This window comes from Dendrobates tinctorius, unplaced genomic scaffold, assembly GCF_039654945.1.
Source record: "Dendrobates tinctorius isolate UK_male_01 unplaced genomic scaffold, ASM3965494v1 ptg000029l, whole genome shotgun sequence".
NCBI lineage: Eukaryota > Metazoa > Chordata > Amphibia > Anura > Dendrobatidae > Dendrobates > Dendrobates tinctorius.
Window position 1 is genome coordinate 26,303,672 of NW_027361697.1, and position 18,829 is coordinate 26,322,500.

The 18,829-nt window shown below is 43.7% G+C and overlaps 1 protein-coding gene across 2 annotated transcripts in view; it reads left to right on the forward strand.

The window, feature by feature from the left end:
* Nucleotides 1-18,829, forward strand: part of KYAT3 (kynurenine aminotransferase 3) — a 61,840-nt gene that overhangs the window by 13,802 nt on the left and 29,209 nt on the right. The window contains exons 2-7 of one of the 2 annotated variants that reach the window (XM_073571489.1): nt 84-181; nt 4,923-4,981; nt 8,930-9,074; nt 15,016-15,165; nt 17,298-17,384; nt 17,787-17,912. In XM_073571489.1, coding sequence (XP_073427590.1) covers nt 86-181; nt 4,923-4,981; nt 8,930-9,074; nt 15,016-15,165; nt 17,298-17,384; nt 17,787-17,912 — 663 coding nt within the window. In that variant the 5' untranslated portion in view covers nt 84-85. The remainder of the gene's footprint in view (nt 1-83; nt 182-4,922; nt 4,982-8,929; nt 9,075-15,015; nt 15,166-17,297; nt 17,385-17,786; nt 17,913-18,829) is intronic. The other variant, XM_073571490.1, reaches the window with a different exon arrangement.

Consider the following 18,829-nt stretch of genomic DNA (forward strand, 5'->3'; position numbering starts at 1 on the left):
GTTGTGCGATTTCTAATAATGACCTTCTTAATTGCGTCACCATCCCCCTAATTCTCTGCCTCTTTTCTTGACCTGTTCTGCAGGCATGATTGCTTTTCGTGCTGTCTGCCGCCTTGGGAACGGCTCTCAATTGCTGAAGACAGTTCACTCCTCTCCATTCCTCAGCTTCTCCACCTCAGGAGTATGTATCGCTTTTACTATTCCAATGGACTCTTTGCAGAATTGATTCTGGCTGTGTTGGTGCCGCATTATACTGGGGAGGGGTTATTTATTTATTTTTTTGGAACCACAAATGTTTCCTCCGTGACCAGAAATATCCCATTTGTTTCTTTTCCTGGGAGATATTTATTGTTGTTGTTTTTTGAGTGTAATTTTTCCATTATTCAGACCTAATAATAATAATGTTTACAACATGTCGACATGGACAGGAGCGCCGCGGGGAGGTCAGTGGAATTTACTCTTTGTTGTTTCTTGTACTGTAAATATTTGTGGCCAGATGTGCCGTCCGCTCCACGTCCTAACCGGCCGGAACATCGTCAGCCGGTGTCCATTTCGGGAAACGCTGGAGGAGAATCCGGAGATCGAGAGATGCGGAGAACGATGCACATTAATTACAGGACCCCGTGTGTCATGTTCCTTGTTTCCGGGCCGGTGATTAGAAATTTACATAGTTTTCATATTTCCAAGAATATGAATCTGTGTAAGCTTAGTCCATAATTTAGTCTTTCACGCTTTCAAGACCATAAATGCAAAATGTATTGGTGACAACGAAATACTGCTCCCAGAGTTTGGTCCCAATTCGGCTTCTGCATATTCAGCGGCATATCGCCTGTTTCCAGGGGGGCTACAGACAATAACGATTTGAAAGACCCCCTTACATGGCTGATAAACGGTCAAACGAGCCATTCATTCCCAATGATCAGCTCAATTATACATAAAGGCTCTGATACTCTAACGAATGCTAGGTGGATTTCACGGCTAGCACTCGTACAGATGATATTCTCTGGGGATGTGCACATGTCCGATTTTTATTTATTTATATTTTTACCTTGCACCAAAGTGTCGGATCAAAATCAGCAATGCAAATCTATGGGTCTGTGAAAATAAAAAAGATTTTCTTGAACTGACAGAATGGAGCAGATAGAGAAACTTTTCTTTTTTTTTTTTTTCCTCTACGCTTCCAATAAAAACTGATGTGACTTTGATCAAAGTCTGATTAGAACCGACAGTTTTTCTATGTAACAGGCAAGCACTCATTTGTCAGCTGGTAACTTCTTTTATCCGGCCTACCGATGCTGGTAGACCATATAACCAGTTAATTGGCACTGTTCTAAAAGTCCTTTTACGAAGTAGCATGAAAACAATCGGTACTTTGAAAAAAAAGTTTCTTGTTAGCAGATCAGCAAACGCACCGCAACTTGGCGTCTCCTTGGTTCCCAGAATTGGTGGGGACTAGTGATGAGCAAGCGTGCTGGCATAAGGTGTTAACTGAGCATGCTTGGGTGCTAACCGAGTGACTTGGGTGTGCTCAAATAATATATTCTAGTCCCCGCAGCTGCATGTCTAGCGGCTGTTAGACAGGCTCAACACACGCAAAGATTGCCTGCCAAATCAACTGTTCAAACCAAGCACAGATGCTCAGTGCAAGTGCGCCTTCCCACCTGCTTGTTTTCCCTCTTTCTCCCACCCCATTCTTCTTTTGTTTGAAAGCTTTGTTTTTATTGAGCCGGAAAAGGGTGTAGATAGATGGAAAACAAGCAGGTGGCAAGGTGCACTTATATGTTTGGCCGCACCGATCGCCTGTGCTTGGTTTGAACAGTCATTCTGTGCTGACCGTTCCTTTAATCAGTTTTTGCGCCACTAGATTTGCTTCACTTAGCGGTAAGTGCAGTTATTAGGCGGTGGAAACCTCAACTGCTCCGGTAAGAAGTAAGTCATACAAGCTTATAGAGAAGGAGGCCGAAGTACTGAACCATCGGTAATATCACGACATGTCGAGCACAGCAATCTACAGTGGGAGCTGGAGTTATTAGTCCTCTATGGAACTGGGAGATTGGGCCATCGCGTGCTGGATGTTCCTAATCCTTCCTACTGTCACATTAGTCTCATTATCATGCTCAGGACTTGAGAGAATCGAGGACTCGTCCATCAGGCACTGTGACCAGCGCTGTGGGGGGCACTTTCCTAGTAATACATGTTGAGTTGTGTCTTGTTTTCAAGTATCAATCAGTTCTTGCTTTTCCAATAGACTTCTGTCCTATAGATACATCATTATGATATAAGACAGCTTAGTCGGCAGCAGATGTCCATTGTGAACCTGTCAGCTGCTAGATCCATGACTCTATCCAGTCCTAATCCCAGCTCATTTCTTTACATCAGTGTTTATATTGCTTAGATGTATTTAAAAAAACAAAAAACAAAAACAATCCTTATCACAGTGCCAGGGGTCACCAAGAGCGTTAGTCATGTTGGGCTTCCTATACAAGAGGGGACATTGTGAATAGGCATCTAATGTAATTCCTCCCTGTTATGGAACAATGTTGTCACGATTCCTCCTATCGGTGTCCTGGAAGCAGTGAGTGACAGTTCAGCCGTCCAGTCCAGGACTGGGGAGTGCTGAGCTGTCAGTATGGTGATTGACAGCTCAGCCATCCGATTGGAGGCCAGGGTGTGCTGAGCTGTCAGTATGTTGAGTGACAGTTCATCTGCCCAATCAAGGCTGGGACATGCCGGAATTTCACCATGTAACTGCTATTCTAGTGATTACCTGGCTATTTAGCTGTCTGTCAGCCTCCAATTAGTCTCAGTTGTAGCTTTGCTCAAATGGCGTGTGCTTGCATTTGATCTTTGTTTCCTGACCTTGCCTTGACCATCCGTTTGCCTTGCCCTTTTGTCTTGATCCGCTACCTTCCTGGTATTCTGACCTCAGGCTGTGACCTGACTACGCCTTTGCCTTATCCCTTTATTTATGACAAGCTCTCTTGGTTTGACCCCCAAACCTCTTGACTATCCAGCCTCACAGCTTGTCCGAAAGTAGTGATGAGCGTCACAAATGTATCCTAATTCCATATACTCTGACTCCTTGATAAACGCCCTGCCTTGGATCTTCTGGTTTCTAAATGTTGTGGTCCTAGGTTTGGTGATTGTATCCGTCTTTCTTGCTGTGGACGCCCCTTCCCTCCATTCATTTCAGCGCTTTTAACCGTACTGATCTTTTCCATTGGATGTGATCTCTGTCAGGAACACCGCACTACACTCGCTCACTGAGCCAGTGCGCATGTCCGGAGTACAAAAACAGTGCTCAAAGATACCTGTGGAGCAGGGCAGCAGCGGTGACAATGCGTGCTTCAAACTATCAGGACCTGAAGCATGTGACTGCTGGGGGCGTGGCCTAAGCTCCACTGAGCTAGGAGCTGCAGGGAAACTCCTAGAAGGGTAACTACGGGACAAGTTACCAAGGGGCATAGACAGGGGCGGAAACCAGATCAAGCCGGGGTCAATGCACGAGATAGCAGGACAGTACCAAAGGGTTAGACAGAGCGGATAGTCAGGACGTAGCAATAGATCAGAAAACCAGAACGGGCAATAGACGGTACAATAGGGGCAAACGGTAGCTGAGTAACAATAGCCAAGCCAGGAGGTCAGAACCAGAGAAGACAATAGTACCAAAACGTGAGACGGCGTTCAGAGTGAGGGGACAGGCCGGGTCATACATGGGAATCAAACAAGCAATGCAGAATACACGCACACCAGGGGGGTCGGTCAGACACACAGCTAGAATAACAGTATAGCTGACAGAGAATGCTAGTCTGGAGTGAGTATAAATACCCCTCCCAGATCCAGAGAGAGGCCGGCAAAAGTTAACCCTGTGAGAACAGGATATTAACCATGTCCTAACCATGACAATCTCCTTGTATTCTTTCCTTTTGTGTTTTATGAATTTGTTGCATCTCATTACCACAAATCCGTGTTTCAGTGTTACTTTTTGTGAGGTTTACATCACCTTTTTACCCTGCTTGCTTTCAAGGTTCAGTCTTCCAAACCTAATCTAAAGATTTGCCGTATACTTTTTGCTTCTCCCGGACTGCCCATCTTTCCTTAAGCGGTGACATTGATAAACTTACATGTATTTGCATCCTACAAGTAATTTATTTTTAAATTAAAGCCTGTTTCACACACACGTTTTTTGATGCCAGTTGCAATCTGTGAAAATGGCGGAAAACAGATCAGTGTCCGTTTTCACACCGTGTGCCACTGGACCATTGTTTTGACGGATCCGGCGAAGGCTGAATTTTAAAGGAACTGCTGCCTAGGAAAAAAAAAAAAAAGGAGAGAGATTTTTTTTTCCCGATCCCAGAACGGCATTCAGGGTTAAAAATGATCCACATAATCAACATCAACATAAAAAAAGTTGCAGAGTCCGCCTCATCCGCCCGGGAGACGGTAATATTTTGGCGGATCCGTCAAAAAACGGGTGTGACGGACGACTGTCAGTCAAGATCCGCCACTAATGTAAGTCTATGGGGGAAAAAAACAGATCCGCCCCTTTTTTGGCGGATCCGTTTTTTTCGGAAATTGGCTGATTTTGACTGACGCCAAAGAACTGAAGTGTGAAACAGGCCTAAGTGAAAAAAAAAAAACACTAATAAATTTAATTGCCGTGCCAGGCTGTACATTGGGCCCCCCTCGCCAGGCTGTACATTGGGCCCCCCTCGCCAGGCTGTACATTGGGCTCCCTTGCCATACTCCTAAATGGCGGTTCAACGAGGGCTTCTACTGATGGATCTAAGGCGCCAGCAGCTGCCAAAGCACAACCCCCGAGTCCGTGCTCCCCAGATATTGGCTCCTGATGTCAGACCTTCATCTCTAAGCATTTATACAAATCTGATATATTTTGATGACAATTCTTTTTATCTTTTCAGATAATGTCTTCACGACTCAAAAACGCTAAACGTATTGATGGGATTGATGGCAATGTCTGGTAAGTATACCGGCGTTCATTATGTCTAGCTAGAGCCTTGTCATTTCTAGCTTTAGAGGACAGTACAATTAAAGGGGTTGTCCTGGATTCTATTAGTCTTTTTACTATGAGCCATAGAACTAAAAGGCAGGTAGTTAATAACTTCCTGCTCAGAGCGGTCACTGACTGATCCTGCCGGCGATTCAGCAGCTCTTCTTCTTTTGGGCTGCTCTGTCTGACATCATGCTGATTGACCGCTGGCTCCCCGCAGTTAGGCAGCGGGGAGCAGGACATCAGCAGTCACACCCGCCATCAGGTGCTCTTGCGAAGTGACGTCGGTGAAAGCCGCCGCAGCATCAGTCAGTGAGCGCTCGGCAGAGATCTGCACTGGGCACAACTGGCAGGTAATTGGCAACTACCATACTTATCTATTAGTGCTTGGGCCCACGGTAAAACCCCAGACTTTTAATACTTAAAAAGAGGCCCAAAAACTGGTCCGATACAAAAATAAAGTACACTTCTGCTTGTGCACCAAATTCATGAGCTACCTGCTTATGGCGCAAAAAATGACTATGAATTCCACAAGTCAAAAAAAGAAAAAATGACTTTAGTAAGTTGCAAATTGATGAATTGGGGCCCTGGTGTTTCTTGCAGACTGCCATGTACAGCCACGTTTCCATTGACTATCCAGTTTGGCATCAACTTTCTATTGTCTGGGAGGTTTTAGCCCCCAGTTACCAAATGTATAACATCTGATTGACTTGTCATAAAAGCCATTAAAATGGACAATTCCTTAAATTTAGAACTTAAATTTAGCGTTAAATGCAATGCTATTTTTTTTCCTGTTAAATATGACTCCATCTGTGCAGAGGTTCCAATTGCGCATATAAATGCAAAAATAAAGCATTTGCTGTAGTCAATTCCTTAAAAAAAAACAAACAAAAGAAAAACAAACAATGGACATAGGGGGGGGAAAAAATCATTTTTACCGGATGTTCAAAGCCGAAGCTATAGTTACTGTTTTCTAATTCAATACTGCCATCTGGTGGCCAAGAAAAATAATTCTCTTGTATTGTAATTTTAAAGTAAAACTTTTCATAATTGATAGCTTGGGTGCAGTATGTGCCATGCCAGGTCATTAATTGTTTCTTTATTTTTGAATTGACCATGGCATTTTTTTGCGATCTGTAACCTTTTTGTTTTTTATTGCCACCATTTTGGGAGACATATGATGTTTTGAAAAGCGTTTTATTGTTTTTTTTTTTTTTCGGGGAGGTATGATGAATGAAAAAAACTGGCATTTTTGAAGTATACTTTTTTTCCCCCTTTTACGCTGTTTAGTGTGTGAGTTGATAAGTTTTATAGATCAGACATATACTGGCACAGCAACACCAACTGTGTAAAAAAAAAAAAAAAAAAAAAAACCCAAACAAACAATTTTTGCATAGTTTTTATTTTCAGATGACTGTAAAAGGGGAGCGATCCAATATTGTGTGTTTTTTTTTTTTTTTGTTTTTTTTTTATGTTTGTAACCCCCCTAACAGGTCCAGCCTGACCGGATTATCCATCAGCAATCACTGTGTGGTGGGGAAAGGTTCTTATGAAAACAAGCAACTTTGCAATTTACCTCGTATTAAAAATCCTCTGTTTTTTCATTAAAGCACCACTCCAGGGATGCAATAAAAAAACCGCTGGAGTGGTGCTTTAAGGAAGGGATTTTTCATTTTCTAGTGTACGGCTCGTTGCCTGGACTATCGGCCCCCCTAGAGTGGCTAGTTACTTAGGACGGAGTGTGCACTGCGGGCAGGCGCTATGCTTTAGATCGTGTGCTTGTTGCTTTACTCCCCCTTGTTTTCTGGTCCCAAAAGGAAACGGCTACAATAGAGCGAAGAGTGTTCCAGAGTTATGTGCAGAGCGGGATGGCGCCAAGTCCTAATAGAAGTGAATAGGCACAATGGCTGTGCAGCTGTCCTGGGGTCTTCTCGCCACTGCTGAACGTGTACCTGTCACCAATTGTTGGGGTGCAATTTGGATTAATCTTTTTCCTGGAGTGTATTAGGTCCACTTGTATATGGACGAATCTAAAGACCCCATATTTGTTAGCATAGGGTCATGCGATCTAGCCTCATTCAGAAAGACTGGCCAACCATCTGATGGGTTTGAGGGACCTTATGAGCCGACCCCCCCCCCCCCCCCCCCCTACCGTTTGTTTTGGGGTAGAGAAGGATGGGGCAGTTGGATCTTGAACACCTGATCATTGTACTCATGGAAAATGGGAATAATGATCATTTTTATTTCTATGGCGCCAACATATTCTGCAGCGTTTCACAGTTCACGTACAACCACTATCAGACATTACAGAGTAACACATTCTTCAAAGTGCTGGTATTGTACGGTCCAGTCATCTTTATAATAAGGAAAGTATTCATCATGTAAAGCTGCATGAATCTCTCTCTAGCACATACCTGTGTGTGTGTGTGTGTGTGTGTGTGTGTGTGTGTGTGTGTGTGTGTGTGTGTGTGAAAGTGCTGTATGGGGGGAACTGACGAAAGACAAGACCAGGTCCTGAGAGGGAAAACTGAGAAAAGATAGATTAGCAAACTGCTGTGATAAGCCTATTTTTTTTTTTAGGGCACGTTTAAAATTATGGACACTGAGAATTAACCTGACTGTCTGGGGTAGAGCATTCCAGAGAGCTGGTGCAGCACGTGAGAAGTATTAGGGAAAGGAGTGGTAGGATTGGATTATGGCTGAGGTTAGTTCTTCCTAGACATGCATGTATGTGTAACATGGAGTTAGTGGAGAGATGTCATCCGGACAAGTATTTGTCCAAGGTTATCTATGGCTACGTTTAGGCATCTGTTTGATATCTATGCCAGGAAAAGCTCTCCGCGTAGATTTGCAGTGGAGGCTGTAATGGAAGCCTAACAGTGGCATCTTTTACCCAAAAACTGCAATATTATAAAAGGTATCTGCTCAATGGACGTAGAAAACCGCAGTTTGCTCTGCCAGGCCATACTCTATGATGTGTATTGGGCAGGCAGACTGTCTCTTGGCATCGGTTTGAGCTTCGTGGACATGTTTAGCAGGTACGTAAGAAGCTTTACCAGCGTATCGGGGTGATAACATGGCCTAAGGTGCGTGGGTTGTTTGAGGTTGGCAACTAATGGCAAGGAAAAACGTAGATTCAACATTTGCACATCTCTTTATTGATGGTAACCTTAAAACTTGTTTGTTCAGAAGAACTTAAAGCCCAACACCAATCCTGCTGTTCATCAGCAGGATCAAACAATGCAAGAACTTTTCTTAGGCACAGTTCACATAATCCACATGTTTCACATTGGCAGGACAAGATGGCAATGGAGTCTAGAACGGAGCTCTATCCTGTTCAGAGATGAGTTCTGCTTTTGACTTAGGCATAATGATTGCCGGAGAGTGGCCTGGAGACTCGAAAAGGTCTTCATTAGGGAGCATACGTACCACAGTCCCCATGTTGCTCATCCTCCTGTAAGCAGCCCGTGAAGTCTAAACGTGCTACCGTAGGCTGTTGTGTCTTTGGACTTGTCTACCATCGAGCACATCTGGACTGTCATTGGTTGGCAATTTCAAAAGGAGCTGCCAGCAGCGGATCTTGTTGATTTGCCCAAGTGCATTCAGTGCTGCAGAACGTTCCTCGGACAACCATTAATGATCTCATTGATGGCGACCGAGGCTGTAAGCGCGAGGATGTGATACTCATACTGAATACATTTAAATGTTTTGTAGATTTAGTTTCCATTTTTTCATCAATTCCATATCATTATGATGTCTGTGTATCCTGTGATTTCCATAATTTCACGACTCTTCCTTCTTGGTGTTGCAGTTGAGGATTGTGTATACTATTTGTGCTGTCCTGTCTGCTGTATCTGTATTAACCCCCTCACGTGTGTACCGCTAGCCATTGTACATGTGTTTTGTGTCCATTTACAGGGTGGAGTTCACGGCACTGGCTGCAGATCCCACCGTGGTTAACCTTGGCCAGGGCTTCCCGGATATATCCCCTCCTTCCTATGTACAAGAGGGTCTCGCACAAGCCGCCTTTGTGGATAAGCTGAATCAGTACACTCGTGGCTTTGTGAGTAAAACATTTACTTTTTTCTTTCAGATATATGTTGCGCATTAACCGTGACTTGGCCAGTGATTTACTACTGAACCAACCGGTTAGCTGATTGTAGGTCGGCAGTACATCACCAGGTACAAATGTGCAAACTGGTAACGTCCAGCGGTAAATCGGATCGCTGGGTAACGTACCGTGCCCTGTTACATATGGATCCCTGAGAAACAGGGCTGATGTTTTACAGCGATTTAGGGAGAGGTTTACATGGTGACGTGAGGCGAAGAGATAAAAGGCTGCAATGTCGGGAAGTCGCCGTGTAGCCCTACAGGCTGCGGAGAGTGAAGGATCTGTAGGCCAAAACATGGGGCACACAAGGCTCAGATAATTGCCAGCTTAAAGCTGAGCTGCCAGGCAAATGTTACATTTAGGCTGTGTGCCCACGATGCGTTTTGTTAAGCGTTTCCGCAGCGTTTGAGCCGGATCAGATGCTGCAGAAATGCTTAAAAGATGCATCAAATTAATTAGCATGCGTTTTTGGCTTTTTGTGCCAATGCATGCGTTTTTAACCGCTCAGGAATCGCTTAGCGGCTAAAAACGCAGCATGCTCATTAATTCCCGCATTGCTGAGCGTTTTTAGCCATCCCCAATGATCCCAGAAATCGTGTGTCAAAAACGCGTCATAAATCGCGCAAAAAACGCGCGGAAAAAGACGCGCGTTTTCTGGGAAGGGGATCCTTTTCCTGAGCGTTTAAAAACGCTAGCGTGGGCACATAGCCTTAAACTGCATAAATTACAGTGACGCTTATGTGCAAAAGAGTATTTTAGCAGCAATCACTTAGACACTTGTCACAAAATGTCAAAAAAAGCAAGTCAATCACAATATAAAAAGCATGCGCATAAAATACTCATGTGAAAAATGGGGTATATGCATAACCGGTAGTTAGAAATCCATAGGGACTAGTTTTCTGTCCCACATAAATAAGGACAAAAACTATATAAAAGTGTTTTAAATCCAAAGGACGCTAATCACAGCGTTATAATTCATTAGTCATACAGTGGAGTCTCAAACACCAAATCATGGGTTTAATGGTTAAGAAGCAGTACCTGTAACAGTAGTGCAGTGGAAATCCTCCTGCTGATAGGCGGTATGGTGATAAAAATTGCACCGTGACTGTGACTCCCATCTTCCTACATAAAGACTGGCGTAACTAGGAGCGAACCTGGTGCCTATCACGGTCCCCCACTGCCGGGTGTAGTAGTCCGCCAAGTATTTAAAATAGTTGTGGGTTAAAATAAAAAAACATACATTCCTCACAATATGAGGTACTGCTTCTTAACCATTAAACCCATGATTTGGTGTTTGAGACTCCACTGTATGACTACTGGATTATAACGCTGTGATTAGCGTCCTTTGGCTTTAAAACACTTTTATATAGTTTTTATCCTTATTTATGTGGGACAGAAAACTAGTCCCTATGGATTTCTAACTACCGTTTATGCATATACCCCATTTTTCACATGAGTATTTTATGCGCATGCTTTTTATATTGTGACTGAAATGTTACATTTAATTAATTTAAATTAATTAATGGTTTCTTTTAACGTAATTTGAACCCAATTTCCTAGAATCGGCCATAAGTTCATGGAAATACTTTTTTAATTAAAAAATTTTTTTTTTCTAAAATTCAGTTGTAAGTAAACTACTTTGTCGAAGTGTTTCGTTTCCCGGAAAGATTGCACTTGGTGAGCTAAGCACACAGCATTCACAATCTGTATAAGTTTAGCAGTTTTCATATTTGCATGATGTACAATAAGGCTGGTTTCACATTAGCGTTGAAACAACGCTGCGCACTGCGTCGGTAAGCCCCGCCCCGATCCGGCTCCCTGCCCGCCCCATCCGGGATCACCGCCTACTATCGCATTTGCACGCATGCGATCGGCGCACCCTATCTTTAGCATAGGGTGCGCAGATCATGCGCTGCCAGTGTGAAAGTAGCGTGCTGCGCACTTTTGACGGTGCGCCGTGCGCGCCGAAATGCAACATGCTGCATTTCGGCGCGCACCGGCAACAGTGCGCAGCACGCTGCTTTCACACTGGCAGCGCATGATCTGCGCACCCTATGCTAAAGATAGGGTGCGCCGATCACATGCGTGCAAATGCGATAGTAGGCTGTGATCCCGGATGGGGCGGGCAGGGAGCCGGATCGGGGCGGGGCTTACCGACGCAGTGCGCAGCGTTGTTTCAACGCTAATGTGAAACCAGCCTAACCAAAATATTTACTGCAAAATAAATGAAAACTAGAAGGCTTTTATGTTCAGTCATTATGTCAGTGTTGTAAAGGGGTTGTCTTCTACTTAACAGCCTTTTATAAGACAATCTGTCACCAGATTTTTCCCACCCTGATTACAGCGATGTGGCACTTACTGGGCTGCTTGCTGTTATAAAATCAGTTTTATCACCAGGAGATTATCATTAGAGGACTAGCAGACCTACTGTCATGTAGTCCTCCATATTCAAGAGCTCTGTATAACCCTGCCCCCACCACTGATTGGCAGCTTTCTGTGTACACACTGCATAGGCTGAAAGGTACCAAGCAGCTGGGTTATACAGAGCTCAGCATTCTGAGCACTGTTAGATCTGTAACAGGTAAAACAAGGATTTTATTAAAATGACAGTGACACATCTGGATTCACAGATTGTCGCTGCTCTTCCATACTCTGCACTCTGTCCCCCCATTTGTCCCCCTCTACATCCGGCAAAGGTATCACATGACCACTGCAGCTAATCGCTGGCCACCGATCGGCTGCAGCCTTCACATTTCTTCTTAGCAGAATAAGCAGTGTTTGTCTGTCCTTTAACAGCACACAGGGCTTAATGGAGAGAATGGCTTTCAGTTTTCTGGCAATCAAGCCATTTGACAGTGGCAGGAACAACGCATGCTGGGAAGTGAGCAATGATCCATGACCTACAGCTAAACGCTGAATAAGAAGAACCGCTAAGGCCGGTTTCACATTTGCGCTTTATAGCGCAGCGACGGCCTGCGCACGGCCGCCGCTAAGCCCCACCCCCTGCCGGCTCCCTGCCCGCCCCTCCCGGTCATCGCCGCCTACTAGCGCACCTGGGCGCTTGCGATCTGCGCACCCTATCTTTAGCATAGGGTGCGCAGATCGTGCGCTAGCAGGATTTTGCTGTGCGCTGTGCACTTTTGAAGGTGCGCCGTGCGCGCCGAAATGCAACATGCTGCATTCGGCGCACACGGGCGCACCTTCAAAAGTGCGCAGCGCACGGCAAAATCCTGCTAGCGCACGGCCAGCGCATGATCTGCGCACTCTATGCTAAAGATAGGGTGCGCAGATCGCAAGCACCCATGTGCGCTAGAAGGCGGCGATGACCGGAAGGGGTGGGCAGGGAGCCGACAGGGGGCGGGGCTTAGCGGCGGCCGTGCGCAGACCGTCGCTGCGCTATAAAGCGCAAATGTGAAACCGGCCTAACTCAAAAAAAGAGTGGCTTGTGACAAGCTACAGGACACGAGATTCAGGGTAGTTCCAGGACATATAATACTGGCAGATGCACCAAGAGCCGTTTTACCTGGTTGTGGGGCAATGCCACTCACTCTTTCTGCCCAGGATTGGTTGGGAACACTGGTTTAGCCTACGATAACGTAACTTATTTTTTTTTTTTTATTTGTTTATTAAACCATAAGCAGTTATACAATACACACATATAGTATATGATGTTAAGCTTGATACAAAAAATATGCATATGTTCAGGTGACCTGAAAATGTGAAGCATAATGTGCACATCAGTTGTATATGAATAAAGCAAAACATAATACCAATTAAATCGCAATAGCTTTGTGTTATTATTCCAATGATGAAATCTGCCTGGCTTCTAAACCCTACCTACATCAGCAAAAACATAAACTATTCCGCAGCTTACTTCCACATAATGAGCTGTTTACTGTGCGACATCTCTACTCTGCAAAGTGAGGTGAGAGGAATTCCACCTCTCCCAAATCTTTTTGCATTTACCCGGGCACCCTCTTGATACAACGTACGTTCATATGGGATAATCGAATTTACTAAAGTGATGCAGGACCCCAGAGGAGGAGGTGAATTCCCCATCCACCGTAGTGCTAGTATCTTCCGTGCCATAAACAGTGTCTCCCGTAGAAAAATCCCAACATAATGACTCCATGCCTCCTCATCCCACCCTCCAAATAAACAGACCAGTGGCTCAAGGGGAACAGGGGTTTGCACCAAAGATGTCAATAGTGATGTCACATGCAGTATTGTGCAACGACAGGACCGCACCAGATCATAAGGATAAAGTCTGCATCTATTGAGTGACATCTCAAACATTCCGATGACGGGTATCGGCCCATCTTAAAGAGTCGAGTTGGAGTCAAATGTGATTGATAATATATAATTGTATTATCCTGTTGTTGGCAGACGGAGACACCCAGATAGGTGACTCCAGGATTTCTTCCCACTCCTCTCCCTGTGTATCCGGGATGAGCCTCTCCCATTTCTTCTTAACAGAATCTAAGGTACATTCTGTCCCCACTGACAACATATATGTATATAGAGAGGAGATGAGACCTTGAGGGCCCTGTGATTTAAGGATCCCGATCAAGGGTAGAGACGAAATAGCATTATTCATACCTATACATCGCATGTGTGATTGAAAAGCTGACCTTAGTTGCAAATAACGGAAAAACTGGGATCTCGGGACACCGCGATTAACTTGTAATTGTTCAAAGGACACCAAAGTTCCACGATCATATAGATCAACTATCGTAGAGACACTATACTGAACCCAAAACTCGGCAGATGAATGTTCAAGTAGCACTGGGGGCAGCCATTATTCCATAGGGGCATTTCAGCTATAATATCCCCAAATCCAAGCACCCCTTTAATCTGTCTCCATATCGATCGTGCCAGACGAAGCGGGGTAACAGTCTCAAGACATTTATTTTCCTCATTTCCAAAAAACCCAGTGGGCAACTAGCTTGTGCAGCATGAAGCAGATGATGTTCAGAATCAGGGAGATGTTTTCCAGGCATCCATGTTCTTATGGCCTTGGCCTGTCCAGCCAAAGATTACAGGAAGAAATTGGGTAACGCTGCGCCCCCTCCCCTCTTGGGTCTCTGTAGAGTGGATAGTTTAAGTTTAGGCCTGGTTTTCCCCCTTATAAAGGATGTGATCTGGGAGTTTAGATTAGCGAAAAAGAATTTGGGCACCACCACCGCACTATGTTGGAGAAAGTAGCTAAGCTTGGGGAGAAATATCATTTTAATTAAATTAATAAGTTCGGCTACAGACAGTGGAAGTTTACCCCAGATCGCGAATTTACCTTTGACCGTCTCCAGCAATGGTTGTATATTGAGTTGTAGATCAAGTTTACTGCCCTGAGAAATATGGACACCCAGATATTTAAAATTGGTTACAATGGGCAGTAAGGAGAGGGTCTCAAGTCTTGGTATTGGAGCGTGGGAAAGAGGCATCAAAGCAGATTTCTCCCAGTTTATGTATAGGCCAGAATATTTACTGAATTTATTTATGGTAGTGATAACTCCGGTCAAGGTTTCCTCCGCTTTGTCCATAAATATCACCATATCATCAGCATACAGGCCTATGGTGTCTGTCCGACCCGCTATTTCTATACCAACAACACTAGGGGAAGATCTTATACGAATTGCCAGTGCCTCAATAGCAAGAGCAAAAAGGGCCGGGGAAAGGGGACAACGTAACTTATTTTTGATGACTTAGCATCAGCTTAGTATAGCAGGCTTCCAATAAACTGGGGGTATAGTCAGAAGAATGTGTACGGACTTCCTATAAAATGTCGATTTGGCACAGTGTCACCATCTAACCATGTGTTTGTGATTTATCATACTATTGTAATTAAGTCTAATCCATGTATTCTATTTGTTTTTTTTTTTTTCTTTTTCTGTAGGGTCACCCATTGCTGGTAGATGCTCTGTCTCAAGTTTATGGTAAAGTCACAGGAAGGCAGATTAATCCAACCAAAGATATCCTTGTGACGGTTGGAGCATATGGCTCCCTCTTCAATGCTATCCAGGGCCTGGTGGATGAAGGTGATGAGGTACGTCACGTATGTACATGTATGGAGCAGGCTCAGGAGCTCTTAACAGCCCACGATCCACTCGCGGCTGGTAATATGTTAAATGCCGCTGTCAATCTGACAGCAGCATTTAACTCAAATGAACCAGAAGCGGGTGAGAAGACACACCTATCTGTGCCCGTGTCACGTGATCGCGGGGCGGCCATCGGTTTTCAGGACATTCTGACGTCTGCAGAAGAACCACCCCCTTGCCTGTCATTGTGGCCGGCATTCATAGAAGATCGTGATTTATGTTACACATAGCAGGGCAGAAGCACACATGTGTAGCACAGGCGATCAGACAATCGCAGCTTTAAGTCTCATAAGGATATGAAAAAAAAGTTTAAAAAAAATAAACAGAAAAGTTCAAATTAACCCCCTTTTTGCCACATTCAAAATAAAATAATAAAAATTACACATTTGTTATCGCCGCTTTCAGAAAGGCCCGATCTATCAAAATATAAAGTATGTTAATCCGATAAACGGCGTAACGAGAAAAAAAATCAAAAAGCAATAATTGTGGGGTTTTTTGGGTCGCAGCAACATTGCAATAAAATGCAACAACAAGCGATCAAAACATTGTATCTACCTGGAAATGGTATCAATAAAAATGTCAGCTTGGCACGCAAAAAAAAGCCTTCATCCAGCCCCAGATCATGACAAATGGAGACACTATGGGTGTAGGAAAATGGGGATTTTTTTTTTTTTTGAGGTAGTCTATTGTGGATTTTGACGTATGTTTAGGATCATTAGCCGTTTGTAGAAGCCATCCACTTTGCAACTTTAACTTTTTTACAGATGAATACATTCTTCCCTCAACCAGTGAAATGTTTCCCTTGCCATTGGCTGCAACACAACCCCAAAGCATGATTGATCCACCCCCATGCTTGATGCTTGCTTAGATGTTTTTTTTCTGAAATTCTGTGCCCTTTTTTCTCCACACATATCTTTGATCATTGTGGTCAAAGAGTTCTATTTTAACCTCATCGGTCCACAGGACTTGTTTCCAAAATGTATCAGTATTGTTTAGATGTTCTTTTACATAAGTCTGACGGTGAATGTTATGGTGAGGATGCAGGAGAGGGTTTCTTCTGATGACTCTTCCATGAATGCTGTATTTTTGCAGGCGTATCTCAACAGTAGAATAATGTACCACAACTCCCAGAGTCTGCTAAATCTTTCTGAAGGTCTTTTGCAATCATTCAGGGTTTCTGATTTGCCTAGCAATCCTACGAGCAGCGCTCACTGATATTTTGCTTGGTCTTTCATACCTTATCTTGACCTCCACTATTCCTGCCATTTCTTAATTACAGTTCAAACTGAGGAAAAGGCAGCTTGAAAACACTTTGCTATCTTCTTATAACCGCCTCCTACTTTGTGGGCCTCCAGCATTTTCATTTTCAGAGTGCTAGGCAGCTGCTTAAAAGAACCCATGGCTGCTGTTTTTTGGCACAAGGTTAGAGGAGGCTGGGGTTTTATAAAGCTGGGAAATTTGCATCACCTGGCCTTTCCTAATGGTGATCGTGGACAAACCACAAGCCTTAACAGGCTAATTAAGGTCTGAAACCTTGGTAAAAGTTATCTGTCAATCTGAGTTGACTAAGGGTGCCTAGACACCAGAAATGCGTTGAGAACACAAGCATCTGCATTTCCTATGCTGGCATTTTACTCCCACTTTGTTATCGTTTGATGTGAATAAAGAAGTCTGTTTTTCACAACATCGCGGAGCTGGAGAATTTCTTCCATTTATCTTCCAAGTGCCCCGACACGGCGTCTCCGTGCTCCGATAATCAAGATGCCTTCGCTGGCGAGCTGGTTTTCTTTTTGATTTATTGCTAAAAGTTATCTGAGCACACATTTAATTTCCAACTTGACCAGGGGTGCCCAAACTTTTATATGCCACTGTATACACAAGCTCAGCTGACAACTAACCAGCACCTAGAGGGGGGACGTCTCACAGGTTTTCTGATTATTAGGTTCCTTTTCTGCAGGACTTACTGATTCTGGTTAGTGCAGATACAGTCTGCGATCACTTGATGCTGAAGATGAGTTACAGGATATTTTTCTTTTTCTTCTGTTGTAGAGATTCATTTTTATTCCTTTTTTCATAACAGGTGATAATAATTGAACCATTTTATGATTGTTATGAACCCATGATAAAGATGGCCAGAGCCTCTCCTGTGTACATCCCACTGCGATATGTAAGTATCCTGTTGTACTGCATGTAGTATTCCTTTAGATCAGGTATTATCCTTGTGGGTCTAGTTATTGGGTTGCATTTGATATCATTTGCTGCTCCTTCTGCTGTTGCTTTTTCATACAGCGCTTTTAAAGGGAAGATTTAATCAGAATTTAACCTAGTGCTTAAATCATCTTTAATTTTTTTTTTTTTTTTTGGCAGTGTTTTTGTTTGCGTACAGATCAAAATCTGCCTTTTTAAAAAAAAATGGTAAACGTGCAATTTTTAAACTGACGACTGCGGCTTTTTTTTTTTTTAATACAATTAACTTCCTGTTTCAGGAAACAACCCATGTACATAGCTACAATGGTCAGTTAACCTGTCTTAAGTGGACAACCCCTTTATATTTGTTTGGATTTCACAGAAAGAAAGCGGCAAAGTTACTTTATCAAGTGGCGACTGGACTATAGATCCCGATGAACTGGCCAGCAAATTTAGTCCTAGAACTAAAGCTATAATCCTAAATACGCCAAACAACCCTATAGGAAAGGTAAGAACAATTCGACATTGTCATTTTTTTGGTGAAAGTGGAGGACCACAGTAGTTGTTTTATTGGGTGTATTTGGATTATTCACCCAAGTTTGTGTATGGGGCTGCTGCCTTTACTGCTGCACTCATGCATTCATGCGTTCCCTAGGGATATGTATACATACACGGACGAGCTAAAGGGTAACAATGTTTCAACCTTCTGACTTTCAGGCTCCATATCTCACCATCCACTACTGCCTTGAACGTGAGACCACCAGCATTTCATAGACAATCATCTTGACTATCTCATACATTAATGTGGCTTGCACCTATTTAGCATATGATTTGTTATGCCGATTCATGTCATCTCACTGCATTGTTACTGTTTTGCTCCTGGTGGTGGAAAAATCTTTTTCTTCCTGTATACTACAAAATACAACCTGTTCTCACAATCCCTTATAGCTCGGTGTGATATTAGGTTGTTTCCCAAGTGAAAGGTCACTGGTTAGAATCGAGGCGCAGCCATGAAGATTTCCCAAGAAAAGAGAAACGGCATCATCCAGCTCATCGATAGAGATCTCTTGGCCAAGATAAGTGACAAACGGCATCATGTGAATGCCATGACAGTTAGAAGAATATGAAATGAAGTCCGTCCATCCATTCAGAAGTCAAGAGGTGGAAATCCAGTCAACAAGCTGTCTCATCCCAAGGTCTATCAGTTCTGGTGCGACAAACACGTCAGTGGAGGTGGCTCGTATGCTTTGTAAAAGTGAGATCACAGACGTCCATGCGATGCACGTTGCACAAGTCTGGAATGGTGGCCCGAAAAAGGTGAAGAAACATTAACTTCAAAATCATCATAAGAATTGTCGATTCGAGTTGCAGAAAAGTATGAAAAGTGTTCAGCAGAAGATTGTGGAAACGGAAGACTTGTAGTGA